The sequence below is a fragment of the Platalea leucorodia genome (assembly GCF_965183815.1).
Source record: "Platalea leucorodia genome assembly, chromosome: 2".
Classification (NCBI taxonomy): domain Eukaryota; kingdom Metazoa; phylum Chordata; class Aves; order Pelecaniformes; family Threskiornithidae; genus Platalea; species Platalea leucorodia.
In genome coordinates this window covers 19866100-19878570 of record NC_138824.1, presented here as the reverse complement: position 1 = coordinate 19878570, position 12471 = coordinate 19866100, and the positions used below count along the sequence as shown (strand labels likewise).

At 43.7% G+C, this 12471-nt stretch overlaps 1 protein-coding gene across 1 annotated transcript; it reads left to right on the top strand.

Annotated features, from left to right (window-relative positions):
- Positions 1-264: 264 nt before the first annotated feature.
- On the top strand, positions 265-11795 carry EEF1AKMT1 (EEF1A lysine methyltransferase 1). The gene is made up of 5 exons (XM_082333257.1): positions 265-307; positions 7516-7669; positions 8571-8653; positions 9046-9326; positions 10816-11795. Exons 2-5 carry the CDS (start codon positions 7520-7522, stop codon positions 10950-10952), a joined length of 651 nt encoding a protein of 216 aa, XP_082189383.1. The 5' UTR covers positions 265-307; positions 7516-7519; the 3' UTR covers positions 10953-11795.
- Positions 11796-12471: the final 676 nt, after the last annotated feature.

Sequence of the window (12471 nt, the reverse complement as noted above, 5' to 3'; positions counted from 1 at the left end):
AGGCGCCTCCGGCCCGGCTCGGCCCACGGCGGAGCCCGTAAGCGGCCGGGAGGGGCGCGGAGGGCGGGCGGCGCCGCTCCCCCCCCCCCACCGCCGCCGCTCGCGCAGGGCAGCGCCTCCGCCCGGCCGCCCTGTCAGCGGGATCGGCGGGGGCGGGGGCAGCGCCTGGCCCCGCCCCGCCCGCGGCCGGGGCAGCCAATGGGGGAGCAGCCGCGGGGAGCGCCGCCACGCCCCGCCGAGGTCCCCGGCAGGGGGCGCGCGGCACCGGCTGGAGGAGGTCCGCGTGCGCGGAGGGATCTGGGGGCCGGTGAGTGGGGCGAGGCGGCGGGCTGGGTGTGGGGAGTGGCGCGGCCGGGGAGGCCGCGTGCCCGTCCGCGCGCCTGCCCTTCCTCCCCGTGGGGGCGGCCGGCCCTCCCCTCCGTGGGCGCCGGTGCCAGGGCGGGGCCGGGGCCGGGGCCGGGGCCGGGGCCGCAGCCTGCTCTGCCCCCGGCCCAGGTCTCTCGCAGCGCAGGGGCCGCGCCGGATGCGTGCGAGTGGCGTTTGCCACTCACAGCGGGGAGGTCTTCAGTGCCCCGGGCCTGGGCTGGGGGGCGCGGGGGTCGCGCCGCTCCCGGCGCGGAAGGGGCCGCCGAGGCGGGAGGCTGCTGCTGAGCGGGTGGGCTCCGCTCCCCGGCTCCGGGGCCGGCGGCGGGCCCGCCCCCGGGAGCGTGCTTCCCGGGCGGCGTCCCGCAGCAGGGCAGGCCGGGGTTGCGCGGCTGCAGCAGCGGGCGCTCGAAGCCATGAAATGCGAGCGGGCGCGGCCGGGCGGGGCCTTCCGAGCCCGCCAGTGTTTGTCGTTCCCGTGCGGGAGGGCAGCAGCGGCGCCGAGTCAGCCTGCCCTCCCTCTCTGTGCTTATTAAAAAGGATGAGAACCGGGCTAGAATGCATCATACTTTCCTTCTCCTTCAAGTAGCCACCTGGCCTCCAGACCTTACTTTTTGAACCCAATGCAGTTTCTACATATTTAGTAATCCTCTGAGAGCTTCTCTTTTATAAACGCCTGTGTCGCTTTGAAGCGCTATGAAGTTTCATCACCGACAGGGATTCTGGAGCTCGGCAACACCTTGAGTCAAGAACCGGCTCCTTTTGATTTCTTTTGCACCAGGCTCTTGCGGCCCACACTCGTTGCCTTCTAGTTCTTGCCTTGGAAAACAGCAGTTGATCTCTGCCCACGGTGCTCACGCCACTCAGGATTACAGGCCTTCTCATACCTCTTCTCGGTTACTGCCTCGTACTCATTCCCCTGCAAAAGCTATTCTTGTCTTGGATGTCTCCCTACCCTTCTTGAACCTTTTCTAGTTTCAGTATTTTCTCTGCTTTTTGTTGAGATGAAGGGACTGGAACTGCTGTTAGTTTTGTTCTGTGTGTGCTGGTATCTTGGCGCTCTTGGCAGATCCTTTTAAATGTCTTTGTAAACTCTACTTAATCATGTTCTCATCAGGCGCCGTTCCCACTCAGGCAGGAGACTTCAGTATTATAATATGTGATTCTCCAAAAACAACATCCCAGTGTTTGGTGGCAGCCAGAAAAACACATCAAATGTTAGAATTTTTTAGGAAGAGACTGTAACAGAAAATATAAAGCAACGGCATAAATGTGTGATCACCTATATCTTAGATATTGTATACAGTTCTAGTCTCCTCATCTCAAAAAAAGGGTATATTGGAAGTGTTTAACAAGGATGAGCAAATGTATGGAGAGACTTTTGTCAACCAGTCATCGGAGTGGGTTAAGACCCTTCAGGCTAGAAAAGAGCCAACTTGCGGAGTGAGGGAAGACTTACAGGTGTCTGTGAAATGATGTATAGAGTGGTGCGGAGAGAGCGTATAAGGGCTCAACCATTTGCTTTCTCTTCTGATATACAAAGTACTTGCATCATGTGAAGCTCATAGCCACGTTCACAGCAAGAAGAGGTAGTTATTTATCAAATAAAACTTCTTACCAGCTGATATAGATTAAAAAACATTATGTGAATTTAAGGGATGCTGGACAAGTGTCTCTAAGAGAACTGCATTCACAGAATAAATCACTTCAGATGCAGAAACAACTCCCTTAGTGGAAAACGGTTAAAGTCTGGGAGAGTATAGAGTAAGGAGGTATCACATACACTTGCCTTACCTCCCTCCTTCCGAGACAGCTGCTTTTGGCCGCCTTCAAGATAGAAGAATGACCAGTATCCACCCTTCAGGACAGAAGAATGACCAGTATCAACCCTTGATCTGAACTAGTACAGCTTTCCTTTGAACCATTTGCCATGGACATTAACAAAAAGTTCTCCAGACTTAATCCTGAAATGGAGCTGTTCTGAGATCTGTGGCAGGTGAGCTGCTCCTATCCTGCCTTGTCCCTCTTTCCCTACTCCACTAAACCATTAGCATATAAGAAAACTGCTTCAGCTTTGTGTGCAGGTTTCTCAGTTCTGCTTTTCTGACATCCCCCAGCTTGGCCATCCTGTTCAGAGGCCGTTCTGTTTCATGGCACCTGGGCCCCAAAAACTTGAGTTCTTGAGTTTTTCCCAGTTGACTGGGGACAAGCTGGCTGCCTGTGCTTGAGGGTGACCTCTCAGATGTTTGAGAAGTTTTGATTTGTATTAGAAGACTCTGCAAAACAGATGTAGGTATGGCGTAGCATTTCTCTGTCTCTTCTGGCTAGACATCGCTAGCTAGCAGGATGATTTTTTTGTCTAAATTACATCAGACTGATGTCTTTCGTACACTTTGTCCTGTCAGGCATTCCTGTGAAAGTGCATTTGGCGATACTCCCAGTATCTTGTCAAATCATTGACAATCAACTCTTTTTAGGATTTAAAGATCTGAAAAACTGTTTCCAGTAGAAGAGATCCTTTTTCTGGGCTTTTACTGTTGTTGGGACAGACTCCCTCAGCACCTATGTATGGGTTAGTTTGGCCACCCCTCCGATTGTTGTCTGGGGATGTAGGATTTGGATCCCTGTACACGTTAAGGAGCTGAGGCTTGAGCAGAGTGCAGTACCTCCCTGGTTTTAAGGTAGTAGGGCATGTGTCCAGCCTTTTAGTAGCTTCCCAGTCCCTCTGATCAGGACTTGTTCACCTCCAGGCAGGTGGTTGCAGCCCCTTCCAGGTGATTTTCATTACGGTTGCACACCATTGTCCAGCTTTTCTTGATATGTGTTGCAAACACCATAGATGATGAGCTGTTTGTCTCAAATACTGACTTGGGTGGCTTGGGAAAAATACAGACAACTGTATTTAACTCTGTTTCATGCTATCTGTCTTTAGATCCAAGTTACTCTAGAATAAAATATTTTCTGAAGTGGCACATGTGCTTTTTATATTCTTGGTAGAAGATCTAAGGGGCTAACACCATCCTCTTCCTCCCCCTTCCCAGTGATGAACAAGGTGGCTTTCCAGTTGTATTCCTATTCCTTGGCCTTTCAGTAGTCTTTCCTTACCCTTTCAGCTAAGGGAGATTTTATTACAATGAGATGACATTTTTAGGGTACCATAAAAGAGAGCATCGGAAACTGGCAGAGCAGCAACGTGTCCTTCTGCTTGTACGCTTACCAAACGGTATTTCCAGGTTGCGTGGGCATTTGGGGAGGCCTGACGTACGACATGAGTTAGGTTGACACTACCTCTTTGGCAGAGAAATGTTAGCCAGTCATCTTTGCTGCAATCTGTTGGTAAAAGCTCTGAAGAAGCAGTTGTCTACTTCCCAATGAGAGTATTTTTTGAGGTGGCTTTGTAACTATGGATCCCATCTCCTGCCTGCCTGCCCCATGGAAGAGGAGCTTCCTCTTGAGTAGTGCTATGGATTGAGAAGGATCTGACCTCTGGAGCAAGCTACGTTTTCTGTCTTTATGGGGTGAGCAATGGTGCAAGGGCACACAGGGCACTTGCCTCAGCTGACCTGGTGACCGCAGGTTTCCAGACTTCTCTGGATAGGAGCACACAGTTACATTTGGGCATCAAAGCTGCACTCTATCTCAAAGAGTACTGGTTTCCAGATGATTGCAACTTCATCATTACAGGTGGACCAAATGTACAGGGGACCAAAGGCTGTAGGAATTTTTGAGTGAGTTAGTTAATTTTTCCATAGTGTTCCTTCTAACTTGGGGGGCAGGGGGTGTCTCCAGTTTAGAATTTGGCTATAGAAAATTAGAGTTTTCATATATGACAGCTGGAAACTAATGTTAAATAGGTACATTCTTGTGTAGACAAGGCTTTGGAGTCTCCTGTGCTACTATTTCACTTGGTATTCTCTCTCTTTTCATTTATTTTTTGTTTTCTTTGAAGAGCTTTCACTCTAGTGATGACATTTACCTCAACAGTTCATCAGCTAATGAGGGAGATTGAGCTGTGCAGAGGGGAAGGGACTAAGGAGTCTGCAGGCACCTCCACCCCCTCATCCTGCCTGCTGCACTGTGTGAGCTGTAGGCCGTGTGGTGTAGTTGTAGTCACTTCACTTTTCCCATTTTATGGGTAGATCTGGCCCTTCAGAGGCCAGTAGCATTCAAATTTGCCATTTTACCCTAGGAACACAACCTTGCCTGTTCATCTTCCACTCTATCTGTAGGAGCTTACCCCCTTTTTTTCCTGCTTTCCTTTAGATGAACTTTGTCTTCACCATGGGTCTTATTTTTCCAAATTCCGTATGCACTGTTCTTGAGCTGTTCTTGGAGATCTGATTTCTTTATTGTTTTGCTTTTTAATTAGGTGCAAATGCAACACGTAAGCTAAGAATTAATAGTAAGGAAGATTTGCCACATTGCTAGTTTTAAACCTTGTATTCCCATTAATACAAGGGTTTAATGTAAGTAAGATGGCTGTACCAGCACTGTATGTGTTACGAACGCTCTGAATGCCAGGGCATTCCTAGAACACAGCCCCATCCCGCCATGTGGCTCTCGTAGAGAGTCTGCGTGAGGAGGGAGCGCAGGCTGCTCGTGGAGGGACCCGGGGCCTGGGGCAAGCGCGGATGGGCCAGCTGGAGCCTCAGGGCTCAGCAGCCTTGGGAGTTGATAGAGTTTAAAGGTTCCCTAAGCGCCAGAGGCACACGGGTTTCTCTGCTTCCTCCCATCCTTCCCCAAAACTTTCAGGGTTTTTTCTGGACTCGAGAGCAGTGAACTTTCTGGGAGGGATATAGAGGGGCTTTCAAATAGTAGAACTGTCTCCCTTGAAGCCAAAGGAATTTACAAGTCTTGTTCACATAAACTCACTTACTTTAATAGTTTTCTGATGTAGTTCTTGGGCATGACCTGAGTCAGTATATGTAGGCAACATATGTATGTTCAGAAAAATATCTTGAATTTTGAAGGTGTTCTTAATAGACGTACATAGTATTTTTACCATGTGTTCTGAGTTACCTCTCCTTGCAACCTCACAGTTAATTACTGCTTGGTTCCTAAGGCTTTAATTTACAAACCGAAAGGAAGATTATTACAAATCAACTAAACCGATACTTATAGAAAAAAGATGTCTATGGCTGTGTGTCTTTTTATCTACTGAAACAATGGCTAATGCTTCATCAGCAATTTTATCTATGAGGATTTCATTTCATGGGCATGGATTTAGTCCTTGCAAATGCCTATACAGGCTCACTGAACGTAAAATCAAAATTTCAGCTTTTGACTTAAGAACTGCAAGTTTGCATCTGTTTCAGTTTCTTAGTGTCAAAGTATAGATGTGTCCTTGCCTAGGCGATAATAGCAAACGAGATTACTACATGTATGATGCACTTAATAAAAAAGAAAGCTGTGAGATGAGGAGTGGTTTTAAACTTCTAACATCTGTCCTAATGAAAAAAGTTCCTGTATAGGACCTAAAACAGATTGTAGCATTGTGTATTGTTAGAGCATTGTTGCTAAAAACTATATTGTCTGTGAACTTGTAGTCATTTTTATAGTAAAGACTTGAAATAATACATAATTTAATAATTAAATTATTTTAAAGCATTTATGTTTTATTCAAGAAAAAACTAGGGCCAAAATTAGCGATTTTGGTTTTACTACGTAGCTTGACTCCAGAATTCTCCTCCTGCATGAGGCTAATGGCATAGGTGGGTCTTCAGGCTCTGAACGATTCCGTGTTTGGCCAGCCCCGAGAAGCCAGCAAGTCAATAAACGATGCTCTGGAAAAGGCAAGCGGTTTACTTTTATCACATGTAGGTGCGTACCGTGTCAGTGGAATGGCAGAGTAATTATTCTAGTGACTACTGATGAGTTATCCCGCAGTGGCAGGTTAATGGTACCATTTTTCCAGCAAGTAGGGAGAAGCTATGTTTTAGGAAATGTCTTGAAAGCTCTGCTAAGGGCGAGCAGCCTGGAGGGAAGGGTGGAAGGGGAGGAGACCACGAGTTCTGGAGTTCTTGTTGTAATGCAGGGAACGGGGAGGAGAAAACCCGTGAACAGCTATATGTCAAATTATACTTAACTTTTGAAGCTGCACACAGTCCACATGGCACACGGTTCTCCGGTGACTTCTGCACAAAGGCAGGCGTACGCCCGTTTCCAAGTTCTGTTCAAGTCATTGCTCATGTACTAGTTCTTAGATCAGATGCAGAGAAAATGGGTTTATTGAGAGAGGAATCTTTTCCAGTGTTCTCCAGTACTTTTCACGTCCTGGGTTCCTGTTTTCATCCCCTTCGTTCCACGAGGTGGCCCCGTCTCTTCTGGGAAGGACACCAACGCTTCAGCTTTCCCTCTGGGCAGATGCTGCTGAGCTGCCTGGGGTGAGCAGGGTGAAGTGATACTGTGCAGCGTAACCCAGTTCAAGAGTTTTCTGAAAATGGCCGTACTTTTCCGTTTCTATATACCATGTCTTTCTGAGATGAGTTATGTCCATGTTCTTCTGCAAAAAATACACAAATTGTTGGTCAAGTAGTGTTATCTTAGAAAAGCATCTTCTTGAGCTGCTTGCCTGCTTTTGTTTGTAGAAGGTTTCTGGCATTCAGAGGAACCTTTTTATGGCGTGGAAGTTAAAGCCAGGTGATGCTGATCCTAGAATGCTAGTTTACTTCATTTTGACTCAGAATTGTGTGACTTTTGAACATGGGAAGGAATGACCAGTAGCTATCGTTATGTCTAGGAGGGAAGGGAATAATTTCTGTAGGATTTGCCAGATCCACTGAACATTTTTTTTTCTGCAAGTTGATACAAAAAAAGGTGTACGGATTCAGGAAATCAAGAACTGTAATGACAACTTCCCTGTAAGAATGCAAGCCAAATCTGTGTTGTATAGAAAGGGAACAGTGTTGCTGCTGTTCCTGAATTGTCTCTGGAGACATGTTCTTTCCAGTCTGCCTCTCACTGGTTTAAGAGCTCCTAAGTAGAGGGAATATGTTTTCTCTTGTTAGGAGGTTTTCCTCATTAGCTGTTAGACTAAGTCTGCATTGTCGGTGGAGGTTGTTTTACTTCAGGAGACTATGCCGTTATTAAAAGCGTTCACCATTGAAAAGGGTTAATTTAATTATTTTTTTTCCCCCTCTGGTTGACATCTAGAAAAATGGATGATGATGATGATGACATTCCCCAGCTTTCATCCCATACGTTGGCTGCCCTCCAGGAGTTCTATTTGGAACAGCAGCAGAGAGAGGGCATGAAGACCTCCCAAGGGTTTAATCAATATTCCATTGGCTCAATAGAAGAAGACTGGGTAAGAAACAATAAACTTCAGTGAATGAAGCACAGTTAGAGGAGTAGCCTTTGCTGAGTTTCTTTTGTGGATGGATAATGAAATTAAATTTAAAAAGGGAACACTCAAGATGTTCCTAGAGTAGCAGAGTCAAACTACTCATGGACAGCAACACTGTAGGGATATTTGCTTTAATATTAAATCTGGGTATAGTTGTCTGTTCTACATGTGCGTGGGGGCTACAAACTGAAATTACATGGAGAGGGAATAAAGCTGCCAACAGAAGCATGTATTCCTTCTGGAAACTTTAACTCCAGCCTGGCATGTGAAGGTAGTAGAGATTCTTCCCTGAATTTGAGACAAACACAGTGTAACAAGATCAAGTGATCTTTCCTTTCACATCATATTTCTTTCTGTGTTCTGTTTCCTTGGTTTTGTGGACGGGTGCTTTGCTGCTTTTTTTCCTTCTGATTTTTTATTTGTATCCGTTTTGGTTTTTTTACTCTTTGTTTTTCTGATCTCTTCTGATTTAGTACTTTTACCCTTTATTTCCTTCTATACTGTCACTTTTCATGTTCCTTTTTCCTCTTCCGCTAAAGTAACTCAATTTAAGAGCACATAAATACTGTGCATCTGCACATTGGGTTTGAACGAACCTCATCAGTGATTTTGCATTACTTGGTTTTCCTGATACTGCAGTAAACGCTTTGGAAACACACAGTGTAAGCTGCCTGCTGCATGTTGCTGGATTACAGAAGTAAAAAGACTGTCAGGAAAATAGTCACCTTTCCAGCTTTACAGCTGTGAACTGAGAAGGTGCTATGGATTTTGGTTTTCTTCAAATATGACTCACCACACTTAACTGTACATAGCACAGTCAGAAGATTTGATGGTTTTTGTAATTGTGCGTTATCTTTCTCAGCAACTGAGCCAGTTTTGGTACAGCGATGAAACTGCATCATGCCTGGCTAATGAAGCGGTTGTGGCAGCTGGAAAAGGTGGCAGGTAGGTTTTAATAATTACACTGTAGATGTAACATGTCTTTTCTGTAAATATTTCATTTCTGCTATGTAGGCAGAGCATGCAGTTTCATTCATTACTCACTGTACTTCATCTTTGTTCAACTAAGATACTTCAGAAATGCTTTGCTGTTATTTATTTAATAGTTCATACTGGTCTTACCATTTAGCATTTAATTGAATGTTGTAGGCTCTGCCTTGTAAAAGTTTACTATGAATCATTTTATTTTTTGAGACATACCAAGAGCTCCAGAGCATATTAATGACTTGTAATTCTTTTCTCTGTTTTCCCAAAGCAGCCCTGAGGACTGCTGTAGGGTTGTTGTTGTTGTTGTTTGCCTTTTAAATTAATATTCAAAGTTGTTGTCTGTTTTTCAGGATAGCATGTGTTAGTGCACCAAGTGTGTACCAGAAACTGAAAGAACAGGATGGTAGAGATTTTTCAGTGTGTATACTGGAATATGACAGAAGGTTTTCTGTATATGGAGAAGAATTTATCTTCTATGATTACAACCACCCCTTGAACTTACCTGAAAATCTCCTGCCACACAGTTTTGACATCGTAATAGCAGATCCACCCTATCTGTCTGAGGAATGTCTTCAGAAAACTGCAGAGACCATCAAATACTTAACAAAAGGAAAGATTCTGCTTTGCACAGGTATAATTAATAAAAATATTAGGTCACCATTAAGCATCTTCTTCTCTCTCTCAAAAGACAAACTTACCCAAGTGAGAAAAGTACTAACTCAATGATACTAATTTATCATTAATTCAAGGAGGAATATGTATCCTAAGCTTTTTATTGGAATACTTTAGTTCAACCTTTATTTTAAACTGAAGGCACGTGTTTTTTAATAGTTGAAGTCAGTACTTTTTTCATATGGCATTATGAGTTTTACTAAATTTTTGAAGAAATATATGATGATCCTGCAAAGTTCCAGAAATGTGTTTTTCTTGTAAAAGAGCCACTCTCTATAACTGCAATGATTGAAATCTGAACTTATTGTTAATGTCTTATTCAATAACCTTACGGATTTGTGATTTTTTAAATGCGTCAGTAGCTGCAGGATTTCAGCTGCCACATGCATACTACTTAGCATCTAAGGTGAGTTAAGTAGAAAGAATGACAAATAGGTTGGAATGGCCTTTGCTGAGTAAAGTGGGATGATTTTACCTAAGTCTTGAAAAGAAAAACAAAGTAAAAAAATTTTTTTTTTCATATCACTTGTCCTTACTGGTAAACATAGAAATTGTAACGTGAATGAATGTATGAGGGGATTCTGCCACTGTGATTCAAGTAAGGAGAATTTAGGCACTGAAATACAGCAGGAGGAATTAAAAACCAGTGAGAAGAGCAGTGAAACTGGATAACTTACCAACTGTACTTGCAGGTCCTTCTTTATGAAGATGCACTTGCTGGTTTAAGAAGCTATGAGTACCTGCCTTAGTCATGGTGTTTCTTAAACTGTAATCTTATTACAAGACATCTGAAGACATCCAGGAAACTTCTGCAAAAAAACAAAGGACAAAAGCCCTCTATACATACAATGCGAGGGAAGTCAACCAAGCAGGCAAAAAAAAGAAAAATAAAATAATGTGTGGCCATAGAAAGCCTACTTCTTTGTTTAATTGCACATGGCAGTCATGCACAAGGATGGTTCTCGGCATTTTTTTCCCTAAAATGGATAGGTGGTCCTTCAGTTTACAAAGTTTGAGAAATACTGCTCAAGGAAGTGATTTCTCAGTGTGTAGCTGTAAATATCGCGCTGCAGTTTATTTAAGTGAAAGAGTATATGTAATCTGTTTGCATTTCCCATGGCTCCCTACCATGTAATTTCTTTGGCATGTAGCAAGAAGATTGAGTTCAAGTTTCTGTTTTCTATAAAAGGGGCAATGATCTTACCCTCTACCTATTTTTATGAAACTTCTTGGACATCCATTTCCTTGTGGCGTCTTCCATTCTTTCAGATTTATTTTAGATTTCCCAATAGATTCAGTTGTTAAAGAGGGCTGACAGTGTAGCTGCTTTAAGCCTCGCTTCCTAAAAAAAAGCAGGCTCTATATATATGCATTTGGGAGGAGCGATTAAAAAACCCAAACATTCTGTTACTGTTTTTCTCATCAAATACTAATTATTTTTGCTGCAGGTGCAATCATGGAGGAACAGGCAGCGAAGCATCTTGGTGTGAAGATATGCAAGTTTATTCCAAAACACTCACGAAATTTAGCCAATGAATTTCGATGTTACGTGAACTATGCTTCTGGACTGGACCGATTCTCGTAAGAAGATCTACAGTTTTTTCAGTCAGGCTCCGTTCTGTTTTTTATCAGTGACTCTACATTTCTCAATGCTGAAATGTTCAGCTCCAAGTACTGTTTTCTGGGCTAGCTTTAACCAACACGGTGTGATAGCCTCTCTCTTTTAAACGTGTAAGCATTTGCAGTTACTGTGTTTTGTAACTTACCTGTTAGGTAAATGGGGACCAAACAATGCAGGTGCTGGGTAATGAGAACTTCTGTTAGAGTTTCATTCTAACTGGTAGTTTTTACCATTCAAGGACTCTTCAGTGACCTCTCTGAAGTGGTTTTAGCTGGTTGGCTTATAACAACACATAGGTGCTTGCCTCACAGACACCGGAATTGTCATTGCATCAGAACTGATGACTTGGTAGCTAGTAGGTGGTTGAAAGAGCATGAATAGCGGTCTCCTTTCAATCTTGAGAGATGCTCCCTTAGTAAAAGGATTGAGAGATGTTCGTCCCAAACGTGTCATGTGTTTTCAGATTCATTATCCAGCAGGCTGATGTTTTTGTAAAGGATAACTGGGAGGGAAAATAGGTCTCCTCCTGGGGAGGCCTTTCCAGTTGCTTTTAATAATAATCAGAACTACTTACCAGTTGCCAAGTAAGATAAGACCTCTTATCCTTATTGTTGCCAGACTGGCTTTTTAAAAACTTGTGGTTATTATTTCACCTTTTCTCTAAAGCCTTGTCACAAACCCAGACTTTCTTTTTGTAAAAGATAAGATCTATTTTGTCATCCTTACGGCCATATAAACTTGTGTGTGTATGTATGCTGTACTAGAGAAAAAGTAATGTACGTTGTTAAACATCTCTTTGCAGAAGTACGGTGCGTTTATTTTGTGATGTTTATGTGTTAGTGCAACAGAAAGTCACGAGCTTTAAAAAAACACACAACTAGGTTCTTCGGTTTACTAGTTAAGCTCACCTCCAGAGGTGGTGTAAACCTCATGTCTCCTTGAAAAAAGCACAATAAGGATTTCCCCATTAGAGAGAGCTTTACTTTCATTAAGAATCCTACACATTAGTCAGGCCAAACCACCTGGAGTACGAAGTAATGACTAAATAAAAATGCAGCACATCAGCCAGTCCTTGCATTAGCGCTTCCGACTGTGTTGGTGGGCTCTCAGTGTGAGTTACTCTTGCTGTTGGTTATGAGATACTGCTGTAGTAACGTGACCCATACATGTCAGTCCCTTAAATCTTGAATCATAACGGATCTGATTAAATACAGTGCCTGTGTTTTAGTAGATACCAGCATCAAACTAAAGGTGATTTACAGGTATGTCAAGTTTGTAGTTACAAGAACAGTCCTTTTTTTCCAATTGCCCAGTTTTATCTTTGCCTCCTGTTCCACAGACAGGTGCAGAGCAGTAGGATAGAAGCATCTTAGAAATCGCTGAATCTTACAGGGCCACTGAGGTATACCATAATGTATTGATAAACTCCCACTGTTTCTAATAGACAAAAGTGAAATTTTATATACAAGGTTTGAGCTATATT